Below are 18967 nucleotides of genomic sequence, written 5' to 3'. Positions count from 1 at the left end.
CTTTTAATTATTTATAGGACAGCTGAGAGAAGACAGCATATTATGGGAAAAGTGGGGCTAATGTTATCGGGATATGGCGCCAGTTTGAGCACATGTACCAACCGCTAGGCTCAATTTGTATTCCTGTTGCTTTGTGCATGAAAGATTACTTATAAGGTTTTCACAAATACTTGCATGATGATCATTCAAATTCTATACTAAGAACATTAAAAAAAGAGTAATAACAAAAGTTATAGAAGAATAAAATAAAATGTTTTAAATGAATTTGTTTACAATATCGCAGGCCTTGTCCACACTAATACATTTTCGTTTGAAAACTCATCTTTTTCCTCTCTGTTTTGGCCTTCAGTCCACACTGGTTTTTGTCAACAAAGATGGAGCTTGAAAACGCACTCCCAAGTGGATAAATCTGAAATGCTGTTTTTGCGTTGTATTGTGGACTGTGAAAACGGAGGTATTCGAAACCATTATATGCTCTTCACTTTCACACTGTTGCTAAAGATATGTTTCTTTGTACACTTTTCAGATCACAGTCCTGCAAAGATGACAGAAAATGTACTCGTATTTGCTGTCCCGGCAAAACATGAGGGCAGTTGCGTTTTAGACCAAACATATAATGGTGAGTGAGTGCAACCAGGACGCATCAGTTAATGGTGAGATATTTTGCTAAACAAAATGATCCTGCTAGAAGAATAGCATGAGAACTTCATTATGTCTGTTCAGTCTGTATCATCTCAGTGAGTGTTTATTAAGTTGTTTGCATGCGCAATAAGATTAATTTGGCATTTTCCGACGTTTCAGTGTGGATGTGAAATTTTTGAAAAACACTAGTAAATGTGGATTAATGTAGATGTAGCAGCAATGTACAGTATGAACATTTATATTTTGAGATCTGCTAAAGATTGCATGTAACATTGTTATTCAATAATTAAAGTAATATTGTTATAAAAATGTAATGCAAATGAAAATGTACAAATATGCAGAAATGAGCATGCACAATCAAATATAGAAGGCTAGATATAGGCTAGGTCATTCAGTATTGAATATTTAATTGTGCATGCTCATTTTTCTCTATTTTCTACAATTAGACAACCTTTGTCATCTAACACTTAAAGTTGATACTTAAAAAGTCTAATATTTTAATAACTTCAGCAAATTTCAAAACTAATATAATTTTTTTATACAGCACATTATAATGTTGTGATTCATAAGTTCACTTTTAGCATCTATAATGACTGATTTTAGCCTATAGTATTCTATTTTCTATTTATTTTTGACAAAATATTGAATTTTAATATCTGCCTTGTAACTGCATTGGTAACGGTAGTAGAAAACCAGTCCCTACCGATGACAGCTGAATCCATTGTCATTTGTAGGCATCATATGGCACTAAACTTGAGCCACCAACTGTATTTCCCATCACCCCCCTCCTTCCCCATCAGCCCCAAAACAGTGTCCCATTCAACAGCAAAACCTCTACCAATCATAGCGTGAGCTGTGTATGCCCAACCACCATTCCTTAGGGCTCTGGTTCAAATGGTACAACCTTTCATGAGCAGGAAAAAAAGCAGAGAAGAAGATGAAGCCAGATGCAAAGCATAAACATTCAGACGATGAAATGTCATCGCTAAGTAGCAGGCTGAGTGCCGGCCACTGTTTACAGGTTCTATAAATGCACCAGCATTGACGTCAAACGCTTGCATGAGAGGAATGTTGTTTTCTGGGTAAACTTCAATGTGTGGTGCGGAATTCGTCTCACACCGCTTTTTAGAAAGAAGCAGAGAGGGGGTCGCAGGGTGTATTCCAGTAGAAAAAAAAAAAAAATATTAATCATTTATTATGGTTTCTCAAGTTAGTATTGATTCATTTTCAAATACTAATAGCAGTACTTTCACTGCACCATTACTATTCTGCAAAGCATTTGGGTGGGATGGGGAACAGCTCCTCCAGAACTAGAACCTTTAGAAATGATCATTTAGTTATGACCTTTTATTAAGATTATTAATTATTAAGATTATTAATATTCAGTCTAAACAGCAGAGAAACAGGTGGCCCACAAAAGGGACCATCCCTGACAAAATGCCACCAACAGTGTTGGTGTTTCAATTCTCTGGCCTGAACTGCCTCTGGTGGGTACAAAAATTCACTCCCAACATCCCAAATCCTCACAACACGTTCGATTCTTCTAACAAATCAATTTTATTTGGGTGACCGGCAATTGGGAAAGTCAGAGAGGGATCTAGATCTTTGTTTTGAATATCAGCCTCTACTCTACAGATCTCCTGAGGGGTTTGGATGGCATGTGTCGAAAAAAGGTTATTCTTTTTCTTATGAAACTATTTCCAGTAAAGGATATTAAAAGATATCAGGAATTTACAGTCATGGGTCATTTGGCAAAAGGCAAGAGAAACAAAATGGATCTGTATCTATGTTTGAGCAGTTTTTTCTCCTAGTATCCATGTTTGAGCTACCATGCTTGCTGCTATTTCTTATTAAGACGAGAAGGGAAATGAAGATGCGCAGAACATACAGCAGCCACAGTTTCTAAACCATTATTTTCTATGAATGTGTGCACATCACCACCACTATTAAGCGTCCATCGTCCCTGGTAGAGTTTCAGAGGTTGCACAAATATCTTCCACGTCATTCATATAATTTTCCAATAAATTCAATTCTAAATTAAATTTTTTTCATCATAAATGTGCCTTTTAGTGGTTTGACAGCTTAAATAAAGCCTACGCTACATAAAAACAAAATGTATCAATATAAAATGCAATCAATTTTACCAGTTAGCAGCTGTAATTTATCTTTATTGAATTATTTGAAATCTCATCATCTGTTGACTTTTATTCGTTCAATGTGCACCCCCTTAAAGGCACCCCCTTCACCCAAAAATGAAAATTCTGTCTTCATTTACTCACCCCAACTGGTCATAGGATTATGTGCAAATTATAAAATGACGACAAAATTCAAAATTAAAATGACATTGGATATAAACCGATGTGGCTCTTTTGACTTATAGTAAGTTAATATGCAATCACCCAGGAAACCCTAGCAACAACACAAAGTGCAGACTTGTTGTAAAGAATCTGACACAACAACCAAGACACAACCTCAAAGAAGAGGCCTCACCCCTCACCAGTTTATGCATATTGTTGTCTTGCATCCAGAAATATCCCTGAGTGCCATAATAAGACTATACTATAGTAAAATGAGACCAGTGAGATATTATTAGCTCATCATGTTGTAGGGTACAAACAGAACATCTTGGAGTATATAAATAGTGTAGGCTATACTATGTCCACTCTGCTGCACAATGTCCTCAATCTGAACTGAATGTTCAGTGTCCGCTATGATCTCATACTGAACTACCGGTGAAGAACATTTTAACATGAATTATTTTCCATGTTGAGTATCTTTTTGTTGAACCTAAAATAAGCTTCACCTGTCAACACCATGGAAAAAGCATCCAACTTATGTGATGCATTTTGTAGTCCACCACAGACTGTAATTTTTTGCATCGTCCTCCCATTGTTGTAGAGGGGGGGTACTTTTGTAACCCGTGAAAAGAACACCTACACGGAAACAACATCGATAACTGCAACACGAAGACAGAGCAACAGATAAACAACTGATCATTTGAATCATCCACTGAATCAACGTCTGAATCACTGATTGACTGACTGACTCATGTTTGTTTCATTTAGATTGTCTGTCAACCACGACACCAAGTGCACAGCAGTTTGAGAATAGACCTCAAAGTAGGTGTTGAAAGGTTATAGTGGGTGGAGCTAATGCATTCCCATAGTGCCCTGAAAGCTCCGGTTGTCATTCAAGACATGGGGGTGAGACCACAGGGCTGTAAACAGGCGTGCTGCTTATTATAGCACAGGGCATCACTAGGGAGACAGTTGACTGGCCATGGTTGGAACGATACACCTAAATTTAGAGGAGCTCTTAATTTTGGCGACTACACACTTGGAATGCAAATGAAAGTTTAAGACTAAGAAGCCCTGAAGTTCACCTTTCTCTTGGGCTTACAAAATCAAAAGTTTCCCTATTTATTTTTAATGCTAATTGCTTGACTTACTTGTGCATTATTCATCCCAAATAGCAAAACAATTTCTGAAACGATTTTTCTTGTTGTCTAACATCACCAGTCTCTCTTACTTTTTAGCCACACCCTCAAACCACAGTTACATTCTTTTGCATTAATGAAAGAATCAGTAAGAATGTGTTAAAAAACGACATAATTGTACATGTATACATAATATAAAATGAGTTTTCCAACAAAAACATCTTTTATTTGTGGCTACATTATAACTGTATAATTCCCAGCTTGTTGCAAAAAGACATAACACATTAAAAACATTACTAAAAATACAAATTGATCATTCTTTTATGGTGTAGGCAGTGAAAATTTTACCAGTGAAAGTAAAAAACTGATTTACTGGCCCAACTGATAAGCCAACAGAAAAATGTGTGGATAAAAATAAATGTTTAATAGCCAAGAAATACAATAGATTACCAAAGTCCTAAGGGTTGCTACCATTGTATTTCACATTGACTTTATTACTCAGGGCCTTTTTTCGCATAACCATTTTTTGGCAACCTTTTCCGGTGCCACATGACAGCATGGCCTTGCATGACAATTCCAGTCTGTTTGGCTAAATCCATTAGCTATTTCTGGCATATAACTCAGATGGCACTTGTATACCCAATACGCCATCCATATACGCTATCGTTAATGTAGCATTGTTTGCATGTCCCATTACTTACAAAAAATATTTATATTGCTTAGGAAATTTGCCAGAGATCTTTATATGTGGTTTATCCAAGGGGAAATTAATGATATAATATCTAAAACATATAAAGAGTGTAGGTGGTGAACCGAGAGGACGGGGGCATGTCAAAGTCATGCCATTGATTTCTATATCAGCACCCCATTCAATGCATTTATGTAATGTTTCGGGTGCAGTGTTGACAGTTTAGATATCTCTGATTTCAAAGATACTGTTCTTTGCCTTTGTTTGAAGTGATTGACACAACACAAACTACTATTATGGTCTACATTTCTGCAACGCAGATTAAACAGACCACAGAACAAAGCCGTTTCAATTGCCTGAGTTTCTTTCCAATCAAACCCGCTTCATCTTAGCAGGGGGTTTCTTTATCACAAAGTCAACTGTTTAAAGTTGCATTTAAACATTTTCTCTTTATTCTCTAGGACTGTTTTACGGTCACATGTTTTCAGTCAGATAAAAGCTCGGACAGGCAGCCACCAGTCGGTCATCAAATCTGCAATCCATCTAATCCATAATGATTCAGCAGGATGTTGCACGGCTTTTTCCATTACATAACACAGGTATAATTAATTAAAAACCTCCTCAGGGAGTATCGACTTATAATGATTCGATCCCAGTTCAGCAAGTTTAGAAGATCAGCTCAGCTTATCCGGTAAATTCGTCGTAGCTTGCAAAATCTGCAAAGAAATGTTCCAACACTGGTGAGGAAACTCATTTGGCCTCAATCATTAAGTACTTAAAGGTGCCCCAACTATTTTTTGACCGATGTCAGAACATTTCTTTGTAAAGTCAGCAAATTTAAAAGTGTCTGCTGGAACAAAACACATCCACACATGTCAGACACCTCCCGGTTGAATATTTTACAGAATGTCTTGCAACTATTCCACTTATAAACAAACTAAGTAACCAGTGCAGAATGCACACAAGTGCACAGACAGATGTCTAGACGCGTACAATAATTGTGCAAACCCTGACGCTATACGTTGTGTTGCATAATCAGAACACATGCTTGTACAGCATTTGCAGATGAGTGTCAGGTTCCCTTTAGGACAATTAGACATGTCAGCACTCTATTCTACACTAATGTTGAAGAGTAAACAACCATGACACATGCTAAAACACCTAGCATGTTTTATTAAAGGAAAAGGTTCTGCTCTTTTGACATTTTTTGTCTAGTCCTAGTCAAAAAATCCTAAAGGAATTGTATTGGATTTTACTCATACTTTGGAACAAAGGGAATTTTCTTATAGGATTCCAACAAAACACAAAACGAAAACAAAGTATGAATATAAAGGCTCCACTTCCTAACTCTGTACAATAATGAAAAATATTAAATTGTTATTTAAATGGACAAAAATTAATGGGTAGAATTGTCAAAACTAGACTGAACCCTTACAGTAGTACATCTAGTTCAATGGTTGCCCTAAATCAACAGAGAAATGCCTTAATAAATTTCAAACACATACAAAGGGATCCCTTCTACAAATAAAGAGGTGAAAGGATCTAAAATAATGGCGTATCTATCTATTTGAACAGGTGACAGATAAACAGGGCCAGTGCGAGGCAAAAGAAGCGCTTGCACACCCACACACTGTTATATAGTCATTCCTCTGTGTTGATTCAAGCGCAGGTGAGAGATGGCCAAACCTCGCAAAGCTCTGACGGGAATGTTGACGTCACTTCTGACAAGGACGAGAGACAAGTTTGCTCTGCCAATATAAGGCTAAGAGCCTCTCGAACTCTGGGGAGCAAAATTACATTATTTTAAAATCTGACAACATTAAAAAAAAAAAACTGCTTCAAGTTCAAATTCACAGTGGTCATTTGCAACCGTCACAACACATTTGCGTCTAATACCGGGTTAAATACTTTCAGGAGCATTCGAAACCACATGTTGACCATATTAAATTAACTTAACCTAATATCCTCAACAGCTTAACCAGCCGAAGAGAATGCAATGAAAAAACTAGCAAAAGAGTGACATTGGTCATGGTACTACTGTGTAAAGGAAAAGCAGCCACCTTTGTTTCAGGTTTACACCATGACCCTCGTGGTTTTACCCAAACATCACTTGACCCAGACAAAACAAAGTCAAGGTGTAGCCACAGCATGACTGTTGTGCTATCAAAGAAACATCAACACCTTTGACTTCAATGCGTCTTCAAATGAGAGCAAAGCAAGAACATTTCTACCTGCCACCCCAAACCAATACACTTCTCTTCAAGCATGCTTGCATTTGTGTATCCGCTTTTCTCTAGCCCGTTATCTCTCTCTCTAACTCACCAGTGCTAGGCATGCTGGTGCTTCTGGATTGAGGAAGCAGCTCCACAGGTCGCTCTCTGCTGGACGTGCTGTCTGAAGAAAAGCAGGATTCGGTCTCATAGATCGTCTGCAACATCGCGCACAGTCCCGGTACGGTTGGCTTCAAAAGCATGCCAGTCTCAAAATACCGCCACACAATAAATGCAAAAATAAAGCAAAATCAACATGAAAAAGGAGATGGCAACCCACTCTCCATCGAAAAAAGTGAAAAATGCAAACACATTTGAAGGAAGAGGGGAAAAAGGCAGTGCGTCCTTTTTTATCAAAATGTACATGCATGCAAAGAATCATCAATCGCTTTGCCCGTTAGCTCCATGGTTTAATAAAAAATAAATAAAATGAAAAATGCAAGCAGAACCAGTCTCTGTGGAAGGAAATGCCGTAGACAAATCCTTAAATTGTCCACTCAGAACCATCAGCTGTACGACACACAAACGAGTCTATTCATAAACCACATCACCTTCTTGTCTAAACTGCTAATTCACGCCGACAAGTCCGAGTGTGGCTTGTATCCAAGTCCCCCCTGTCTGAGCGTGCCTGTATCCTGCAATCATCTGAAGTTAAGCATGTGGTATCGGCAGACTCCAAAAGAGAGACTTCCCCATGACGAAATGCGACGGAGCTTGGAAAGACGAGATGAAAGCGACCGAAACAGGAGAGACGATCACAAAATAGATCACTGGGGGATTTTTTTGCCTGCCGGTCTCTCTGTTCCTTCCTTCCCCTCGCCTCTCTGTACAGCCAGCCAGTCCTCGCTACAGCACAGTACAACTCGCTCTCCTGATGAATGGGCTTAAAGTGAACCGTCCGACGTTGTTCTGTTTAGTGTGACTGTGTTGCTTTTATGTATTTGTTTAAAGCCGAATCTCTGCAGCTTCACCCGCTGTGCGTGGCGAACGGGAGAGCAGAGGTGTAGAGACGTGGAGTTTACAAACAGACTGGAGCTGCTTCAGGCTGCTGGAAATAGCTGCCGAGCGACAGGGGAGGGGCGGGACCGTGCTATAAATAGAGTCGGGAGCTGAGAGCTTGCTTGGAGAAAGAGAGAGAAAGAGAGAGGAGGGGCGAAAGAGAGAGACGGAAGATGGAAGAGAGGGGATGGTTGATTGTTTACCACGTAAATAAAGGAGCCAAAAACAATAATAGGAACCAAAAAAGGAGCCAATCTGAAACAAGACCGTGACAGGACTGGAGGAGTGAGACCAAACAGAGTTTAACTTGATAATACAAGCTAACACGAGGGCAAACGAGATACAAAGCAACACGGGCGCTGCTAAATTCGTGCCAATGCACGCTATAATGATTGGAACTAATTCACGCATTTGAAACACAAGCGTTTAAATCTAAGCTTTTCGTTCTGAGAACTGCTCGCTGTTTACACAGGAATTTGCGTCAGCACTATTGACACAGAGAACACAAGGGTCACCGTTTCACAAGCGCATGTGGGTCAAAAGACTAGGGTGGCCAATACAGCATTACCAAACCTGCGAGGGCACTATATTTATCATTCAAATCAACAGCAGCAACTTACAAAGGTGCACATAAATGGTAAATTAGCCATTTATTAAAACAAGAGAATAATTTTTGTGTTTAAACTGTATTAAAAAAAATCCAATAAAAAAAAAAAAATTATCCAATAGATAATGGTCTACATGAGCATTACAATGCTTAAAGAGACCAGAATGATGTCTGGAGGTGAATTTAAATCAGTAACGAACTGAATCTTTTTGACGTTAGGTTTGAGGACAGTAAAATGCATCTATTGTGAAATGCGCCATTGATTTCATGTCCTCCTGAATGATATATGACAAGGTTATCGGGCATCTGCCTTCTGCATCAGTTTAGAGACCCACTGCGTAATGTTCATTGCATTTATTATACAAGACAGACAGACCTGTTGCACAAGCACAAAGCTCCAGAAACGATGTGTCAAGACTAAAAAAGAAAGATCTGAGACCACACTGTTTCAGAGTTTTCTTACAATGACGACTAAACATTTGTTTCATGCAAGGAAAGTTGGTCGCAGACCAATATTAAAGGGTAAGATTTATCCAGAGCGCCTAAATTAGACCTCTGACGTGCTTTTCATAAAGCAGTCTGTCACCATGACCACTAGTGTGTTGGAGAGTTAAAATGGATTTGGCTCAAGAGCAGGCTACAATCAAAGAGAAGCTTTGTCAAGCACTTGTTTGAAAAAAGGACATGTTTAATAACAAGATGGAACAGAAGTGCACATACCCAGCGTCGACTATCATTGCCTGGCCATAGGGCGGGATCTAAGAGGGCAAATACAGGCTGCGCACATGTGTGTGTGTTTACGCTGGCGAAATCAAAGCAGTCAACTTTCAATGTTTTGGAACCCATTGCAGGGCCAACACATAATTTGATCTGAGGCTGTAAATAGAAGCAAGTTTTCAACAGCATGGAGCATGATCAGTGTGTACGTATGCAATGCATGCTTGCATCTTGCAAATCGCTTAGACTTTGCACTTGTTGCTTGTTGTTTAGGCATGCCTAACTGCTATCTGTCCCACAGCTGCACGCATGTTGAAGATTTTACGTGGTCCTTTTAACTTCAGTCTCGTCTGTTTGCTTTAGTTTCCAGCCGCCCCTGTTATTTATAGGTGGATGTACCTTTTAGGCTTACTGACGTTAGTTGGGTTTATATTTAGCCATGGGAAGGTGGGGGGGGGTGGGGGGGGGAGCACACCACTTGTTTTTAAGCCCCTTTTTTTACGAGTGATGAACTCATGTTGGTAATGTCAAGGACTTTGGCAGCGGACTTTGGCAGCAGACTTTGTTTGACAGCTAGTCTCTCGCCTTTAGCCAGACCTGACCCAATTAAGGCCAACCCAAAGCGAGCCGTAACCTTTTGCCACCGGGTTCTGAAGGAATCTTGGACGCTGGAGAAGAATGGTAAATAAATGTGGCCGTTCCTCACTGTGGCTGCGGACAGATGGGCTAAATATGCGTTGAAGCTTTGGGAGCATGTGAACTCTCTCTCCCACCCTAAATAACATGGACTATATTAACTCACACTTACGAGCCCACAAAAATAGTCTCGGTTTGGATGGGATTAATAAAACCAAAGCCAAGAAAAACACAGCGGTTTCTCACGCAGATAACCAACTCTCTTACTGGGGACTCTCCTGTGACCGCTGCCATGTTAGGAAAATGTATTTTAAGTATGCTTAAATTTTTTAATCTTTTTTTTTTTTGCTTTCAAATGTTAACCATTGAACCATTTTTTGACAAAAAAACTGCAGGGAGCTCTTTAAAGCTTCTCTTACTGATAACAAATGTATAAATGACTCCCTTTACAAATTTGGGAAGATGGTTGGCACGAACTCACAGCGTCAGCCAACTGGCGAATATTTTTTACAGTATACTCGCCAACATCGATTTCTACTCACATACAGCACTTGGCGGGTGTTCATTTTGGACCCTGGCTGAGATGTTAAGGGAGTCCCACACAGTCACTAGATGGCACTGCTAGCTTGTGCTGTGGAATCGGAAGCTACAGTCTCCATGCATGAAATAAAAATATTTTAAATGTGTTACAAAATGCAGCTATTTTTTCCCCTTGGATTCACATTCTTGAATTCACGTGGGACACACTTTTCTTAGGTCGGAAAATATGGATATCTGTATAAATACAGACAAAAAAATCACATCCCTGATGTAGAGACCAAAATATCATATAGGCTTGGTTTTGAGCAAGTGAGCGACCATCTAACAATAGCATAGGCTATAGCTATGTTCTCATCACTCAAATCACCTTAGCAACAACCCATAACACCCTAAAAAAAATATTTGTGCTCTCGTGCACAAAAAAAACGAGCGCGCGCCTACATTTGAAATAACGGATTTGCACGTGCAAAAAACGCGATATGTGAACGGCCCCTTATGGCAACCTGACATTAGCCTAACCTCTCGTCTCGTCAGCAGGTAGTCGGGGGAGGAGTAATGTCAGCCGTTTGAAGATATTTTAAGATAAGCGATGATGATAAAAGTAGACCAGACTCCAAACTATGCTCTGCTAAATTGACAAGAGGAGGGGTGAGAAATAGCTCCTTTAACACAAGCAGTTTGATTATACAAGTTGTATAGGCCTATTTACTTTGTTACAGTCAGAGAGTGAAAAACATCTGATGAAAATAAGAACTGTAATGGTATTATTAAGTACTCATATCGGTACTTGGTATCGGCAAGTACCCAAATGTAAGTAATTGTACTTGGTCTGAAAAAAAGTGGTATCGGTGCATCCCTAGAAAGTAACATGTCGCTGCACCTGAATCCGACCCAGTCGCTCCAAGAACTCGGCTTGTGCTGTGATCCGTTTCACTGCAAGTCAATCCAACACAGAACAGAAGAGTCCATGGCCTTTTTATACCGCCTGAACAACAACAACCAACCATGAGCAATTTGTTACCTGTCTTTATTATGAGCAAAGAGAATTTCTCAGGTGTGCAAAATCTATTTTGAAAGTGCTGTCAAGTCCAAAAACAAACCCAATAAAAGAAATTAAACGGAATCACCTGGATGGAATGAGAAATTAGCTCCAGTTGGCAAAACTGTTTCTTAAATGTCCTCGTTTGAGCGACTGCCAGACATTCCTGTGAGGGAAAGGCAAAGAGAATTAGCTTTCAGTTCTGCTCTGCAATGGGGTCTAAAGGACACGCACAAACACACACACACACCTTCTAAAAAATCCTTCTGAGCAAATGCGGTCAAACATATCAATAAACTGCCCATGAAAGCTTGATATGAAGCCCGTATACATTTACAGCGAGAAAAACAACCTTTTTTAGAATCATCATTTGATGACTCATATTCAAGGCATAGACTGATGCACTTACACCCAAAGTGAGGATTCACACACATACACACACACACAGTACAGGGGACGCATACAGATTCTTTCTCCTCAAAAAGAACGCTGCGATGACTCATTCTCTGCACAGCCCCAACTGCAATGCTCCTCCCTGCCAGAGAACACGCACACGTTCACATATACATACACACTTGTGTGTATTTATTCCACCGATTCAAATATTAACACATGCAGAAAATGACAAGATCCTCTGTGTTGGAGGAAGGCCTCCTGCGGTATTCCAGAGAAATCAATGTTCCAAACAGGCTGACTCATTTAAAGCGGTGCTTACTGACCCGTGTCTCGCTCACTTTTCAGATAACAAACCGGTCCAATTATAATGGGAGTTGAGCTGCAACTGCAAACAGAGGTTAAAAAAAAATTATGCATGAAGAACAGCGCATGCACATACAACGCAATGTTTATAAAGTGTGCTATTTCTTCTGGAAAATGCCATTTTTAGAGCTTTTGGTTAAATGTGATGTGTTGCTAAAACAGATGTAAGAGCATTATTACGCAAATGCTTTCACCGCTCTTTATCAGATATATCAAAAATGATATTTTTCACAAAATAAAGCAGATTATAACAATTCGACTCTGACCAGATCTGCATATTACACACTTAAAGGGGTACTTCATCGCTTGCAAAATGGGCTATCAATAAAACTTGGCTGTCTATACAGTAGAAAGGAGAAAAATGTTTAAAACGGTGCTACCTGACCAGAGAAAAAAAGGCTGTTGTCTTTTCTCTTGCCAAGAAGTTAAGAAAACTTCAACGCTCACACTGTTCAAGGCCACTCCCACCAGTCTGCTATGGATACATTTGATCAGAGTCAATTACCGCCTTGTTTTAGTCAGAAATACTTCTTAGCAAACTTTTAGTCATAATGGTGTCAACTTGTATTGTTCCCGGGTGCAAGAATTCAAAGAGTAAACGTTTAGCGGGACCAAGTTACTTTGCAAGGTACCAGTGAAGGATCCAGCACTTTGTAGGCAGTAGCTAAAGGATGCAAAGAATGGTAAATATGGGGAGAACATTGCGATAGAAAATTTAAAAAACATCTTGTGTTTGTAGTTAACATTTAAAACTGGATGACAACGAACACAGTCTTTTAGGCCAAACGGAGGGAAAAGAACTGTCAGTTTCGCCCGAAGCAAAATGCTGTCGCGTACAGGTAAGAAAGCTGTTGCCACAGTGTTACATTTTTACCATAATGCTGTTTAATGAGTAGACAAAGTACCATACAATTTTCAGTGATAAACCTACCTTTCCAATAACTGTTTTGTTAAAGGACAAGTTCGGTATTTTACACTTAAAGCCCTGTTTACAGATCGTTTCTGATGAAATAGAACGGTTAAGATTAAAATTTGGACACATGCTGCTGTCCCGAGAATTTTAGGTTTATTTCGCTTTTCACGAAAGCCCCGGAGCTGTTAAAAGTTTCAAACTTTTTCTGACGAATAAACGTGAATTTCTTGATCCAGGTAACACGGAAAACGAGTAAACATTGTTCATTTACATATACTACCGACATTGTAACAATACAAAGCCGGTTAAAAATCAGCCAAGTTACAGTTTAAACTTTAAAAAAAAATAATCAGTAAAAAAAATAATAATATTGGTTTATCTATAAATTTTGTTTTATGTATGTGAATGCACAAATTTTAGGATGTTTATACACAAATACTAGATTTTACATATAATTTTTCCACATGATGCACTCTTTTAACAGATATAACAGCGATTATTTATACTGTTTAATAAGAAATCTCTCATTATACACAATCAGAATAACATCAAAATTGCTATTAGGCCAAATACGACCAAACCAAAACCACATGTATTCGTCCCAAATAGTCATGGTACGGAAGTCACGGTTCGGTGCATGCAGTCAGACAACGAATACAGTCACTCACAGGTGAACCACACTACAATCCAGAAGGGGGCGTGCGTGGTAATGCAACGCTGTTTGCTAACCGCTACAACAGGAAAAAGCGCAGAAGAAGAACAGGCGATTTAAGCATAGATATGTTTACATGTAATCTCTCAATCAGTGTTTCAAACGTGAAAAGACATCAATAAAACAGCTTGAGAATAATATCTCACTATAGCATTACATTTACCTCAGGCAAGTCAGTTATGTTCCACAGCATGTTAGTTCACTAGAGAAATGAACTCTAGAGGGGAGCCTTTCACAATATATATGCACTATTTTAGCTGTTATAATTATTATATTTACTTTACATGTTAGTAATGTCTTCTTAATCATTTTAACATGTTTAAAAAAATTGTCATTGACAGTAACTGTACATGATTATATTTAAAAAATGAATTGGAGAAGTTAATGCAAAACCTGCCTAATGAGCAATTTACATTTTTTTTTTGTTTGTTTTTAGAGTTAAAATAAATATCAACTGAATTTAATAGTTTGGTCTCTGTTGTTAATTGTAACCTTTAATATTATAGTAATGTACAAGAAATGGCTCCCTATATATAGTTTATATATAGTTTACAGCATTAACTGAGATATATTTTTTTTATCCTTGAGATAATGCTAACTATAATTTAATTTATTATGATCATATTATCATATAGGGATTGTCAAAGTTTTTTGTTTTTTTTTCGTCAACGATACCAGGGACACCGAAACACCGGGGAACATGAAATTTGGTGGGCATGTAACCCCACTAGACTTTTACGGAAAAATTTCGTTTGGGCCCCCCCAAACCCAAAAAATGCAGTTTTTCCTAAATAACTACCTGAACCGTGGAACCGAGGATGAAGACATTTTTATGGTATGTTGGTCTTAAGGGCCCACATCAACCTAGCCCATAATCACTCATTTGTGATTTGCGCCCCTCCCATAAAAAATGAAAATGCAATATTATTCTGCTTTAATCGCCCCTATCTTCAGTGGAGATGTTCAGAACTGCACCATATTTCATGTGTATGATTAACTTGACATCCTCTGGGGGTATGCTAAGTTTCGTAGAATTTCATCCATGGGGGGGTATAAAATAAATTCATTTATGTGCACATTTAGTGACTGTACACTCATCGGCCTGTAGATGGTGCTGTTGAGCGAAGGGTTGCTGGTTTAGGATGATACTGTCACACACACACATGCAGGAATACAAACAAACGCAAGCATGCACACACACTGACATCCACACGCACAGACACACACCCATACACACACATACAAATCCACATGCACAGACACACACAAACACACATGCGCACACACAAACACACACACATAGACAGACATGCACATACTACTACTTTTTTTAGGTATATACATAAACACGCAATACAGCCAAATTGCTCCACGTCATTTATTTTTGTGGAAAGCCAGTGCAGGCCTGAGCGGCGGTCATATTTTGTACCGCCATGCGGTACATCTAGTTTAAAGAGAGAGTCACAATTTGTTCAATAAACCACTGTTTAATAAAAAAAAGAAGAAAAAAGAAGTGACTCCCTTCTGCTGTACAGAACCCATACCGAACGGTGACTTCAATAACGAGGTTCTTGCCGAACCGTCTTGTTTGTATACCATTACACCCCTAGATTTGACCAAATCGCCCTACTCATTATTAAAACTAAAAGTGAGGAAGGAAAGTAGACACTAAGAGCATTTTATTATTAAACAAACACTAGTGCATTCTTCAATAAAGAAGCCTTTAGAAGTCACATATTAGATAATGTCTAACCCCAGTTCAAGAAACTATCGATTAAAAACTCGATTGTTCTCGTCACTCCACAGCGTCTCTGAATGCGTTTACGCATCCCTTTGTGTTATTGGTGATAACTTCATTAAAAACACCATTAAAGACACCATTAGATATCACAAATTACTGATTTAATTCAGCAAGACATAATCTAGACATGGACATGCTGTACCAAATGACCACCAAAAGAATATGAGCACAAAGTGGCAGTGTACAACGTTTGACACTTGTGTCCCTGAACTTGACTGGTGCGAAGCATGGAGCCCATTATGGCGAAGGGCTTCAGCAGATGAAATGGCCTTTTATTGGGGGAACAGAACTGTACGACATGTCCCCAAGAGAACAAAAGGCCTAACTGCATGGTTGAATGAATTGACACTTGTTTCTCCTTGATGGGCTTGGATGTGCTGGATCACATGGAGCTCCAGGCTCACTGGACATAATCACAGACAAGCAAAGCAAGGTCCTTTGATACTCTACGAACATCAAAAGCATCTAGAGATGATTAACATGAAACTAGCTGATTATTCCAGCTTGGAGAGCTTGGCTAATCTATGACAGACAGCTCTACAATAAAGCAATATGCCAAAAGATGTGGAACAACATTACAGTGATTTAACTGTAATTTAAGGGGTGTTTTAGGTACGCAAGTTATTACAACAATAATATGATACAAGTAGGGATGCGATGCGGATGCAATGCTGTAACATTTCTGGTACTGATAAGTCCGATAATTATTTTAATGTTATGGCTGATAGTAAAATTCTATGCTTGCATAAAAAAATAAAGATCTAACAACTAAAATCAATTGTAAATCACTTAAATGTAAAACCTGTAAGTAATTTAGACATCACAACATTATAATGCACAGTATGAGAAATGGATATTCCTTTAGAGAATTGCTAAAAAAAATTACATTTAACCGTGTTAAGTGCGTATTAAATTACGATGATGAAGATGATGAACTAATTCATATCGGACGATAAGAAACACGGTACAGATATATTGCTCATCCCTACATACAAGACAGAGATGTCCAAAAAATACCTGTATTTATTCAAAAATAATCACAGCTATTTCACAACTTTTTAATTTTTTAATCAAAAATATTTTTCCTGTTCATTAGCCTTACTGAATTAGCCAAACCACCTTGGCCTCATTAATTTTTTTTTTATTAACACTTCGGATTACAACTTTGTCATATTCACCATACCAAGGCAACAATATAAATGTAATGTGTTCAGTTTTGGTTTGGTTGTGTTCCTGTTTGCCTGTGTCTCTATGGTTTTTGATTTCTGGTTACATTAATTATCCCTGTGTATTTAAACCCTCTGTTCACTGAGTTTCTTTGTCCGGTATAGTCTATGTAATTGTGGTTATGTTTGAATGATTATAGTTCCTGTTATCTCCTGCGTGTTCCTGGTTTGATTTATAATTAAAGACTTTATTAGTGATATTCCTTCGTCGTGCGCTCATTATAGCCACTCAACCCATGACAACATACTGTACTTTTCATGGCAATACTTCTAACTGTTGTTCTATTAAGCTGTGAATCTGCTTGTAGAGTCAATCAATAACAGGAGCACAAAAAGCTGTACTGTAACTGATGATAGTAGCGCCAGTGTGAGCTCTCAAAATCCAAACTCAAACATTCGGTCCATTATCCCACTGTTGTTGTTCACAGTTGTTTTCAAATTCAATGGGACCCCAAAGAGAGAAGATGGTAAAACTCCTCAATGTGATGGAAAAAGAAAGGACAAGACTTGAAACCTGCTAGCTGAATAGCTATCATGACAAATCAGCTAATCACACCAATACAGAAACACAAAACCTTGCACACACACCCAAAAAACACTCCATCTGCAGTTAAATATTAAGAGCACCTTCCTCAGCTGGTTTCATTGGAGCCGAACGCTCAATAAAATGTCAATCACATTGGCATACACACAGAAACCAGAACCAATGAGCTTGCATCACAGTGAGCTAACAAGCCAATCAGCAAAGAGCCCTCTGGGCAGTGTTGATGTGGAGTGGGGCGAAGCGTAGAAGGTTGCCACGGCATCCAGTGACATTCAAAGACGTCATGAGGGGGACAGAGGGTTAATAGAGGTTGTTACCGGTTCTAATTATAAACGGCAGAGAGTCAGAGAGAGCCAGGCGAGGAGAGGCTGGGGAGGAGAGAGTGGGGGCGGGCACAGGGCCGAAGGTATGAATTAAAGGCGCATTAAGAGGGAAAAGAAAGGGGCGAGAAGGAGAAGAAAGCTGCAGGGTACGGCAACAGATAAAGAACGATGGACAAAATCCACAGGTTTTGTTTGCCTGAGCAACAAATCTGGCTAAGCTTCACCCGAGACGAGACAATTACACGCAATTACGCACACAATCATAACAACGGGTTACTCGTCCACTGACAGACAAAACATCTTCTTCGAAACGTGATCTGTAACTGCTACAGCTGTGAGTCAGGTTGCATTACCACTACTACTACAACTACTACTACTACAACTAGGGCTGGGCGATATGACGAAATATATCGTCTGGACGATAGAAAATGTCTATCGTTTTATATAAGGCTCTATCGTTTACGCCACGATAAGGCGTTTTACGGCAGAATTAACCTCACGGCATGCCCATGCACGCTGCAATACATAAACAAACATGGAGGAAGACGGTAGTAGACGCGGTTCAGACCAGGGTAAGTTCATTCTCAACTAGATGACCAGCCAACCCAAACCGTTAGTAGCTCCACAACAGCGCGCATCTGTGCATTCATTCACACACACACACACACACACACACACACACACACACACACAGAGAGAGAGAGAGAAACGCGATTCATATTTAAACAGTCTTTTTGCGTGTACAGATTGCGATTAGAACAAAGCAAATATAGAACTGACCTATTCCTCAACCGGATCCGTTGCTCCTCGAAATGAAAACGACGAGGTGAACCTGAAAGTGAACATATCCAACTGATTGTGGGTGTTCACTGTCACAGGTTTGCGTGGATTGCCTCAGATTATTTGCTTTTGAATAGCGCGCGCTCTCCGTAATTAAGATCAAAGTCAACAGAATATTTTGAATCTCTTTTGCACTTATAAGAAAAAAAAACCTATCGCGCCGGCGCGATTGTCGAATCCTCTTTGGCTCCGCGGCTGCCATGGTAAACAACGTTAGCCGACTGAAGTCTCACGTCACGTGCGAGTCAAGAGCGAAGTGATTGACATGACCAGGC

General features: G+C 39.1%; 1 protein-coding gene across 11 annotated transcripts in view; it reads right to left on the bottom strand.

Annotated features, from left to right (window-relative positions):
* The window catches only part of hdac5 (histone deacetylase 5), a 75410-nt gene that overhangs the window by 38114 nt on the left and 18329 nt on the right, over window positions 1-18967 (bottom strand). For 3 of the 11 annotated variants that reach the window (XM_084401705.1, XM_084401696.1, XM_084401697.1), the window contains exon 3: window positions 11663-11740. The exons of 4 other annotated variants lie outside the window; for them this stretch is intronic. Coding sequence is in view for 4 of the 7 variants with exons in the window: in XM_084401699.1 (XP_084257825.1) it covers window positions 7089-7239 (151 nt within the window). In the remaining 3 variants the exon portion in view is untranslated. Of the gene's footprint in view, window positions 1-7088; window positions 8141-11662; window positions 11741-18967 lie in introns of those variants that run through there. 4 more of the 11 variants (XM_084401695.1, XM_084401698.1, XM_084401699.1 and 1 more) reach the window with 3 other exon arrangements.

The sequence above is a fragment of the Rutilus rutilus genome (assembly GCF_951802725.1).
Source record: "Rutilus rutilus genome assembly, chromosome: 1".
NCBI classification, from domain to species: domain Eukaryota; kingdom Metazoa; phylum Chordata; class Actinopteri; order Cypriniformes; family Leuciscidae; genus Rutilus; species Rutilus rutilus.
The sequence above is the reverse complement of the archived record's forward strand: the minus strand, read 5'-3'. Positions and strand labels throughout refer to the sequence as shown.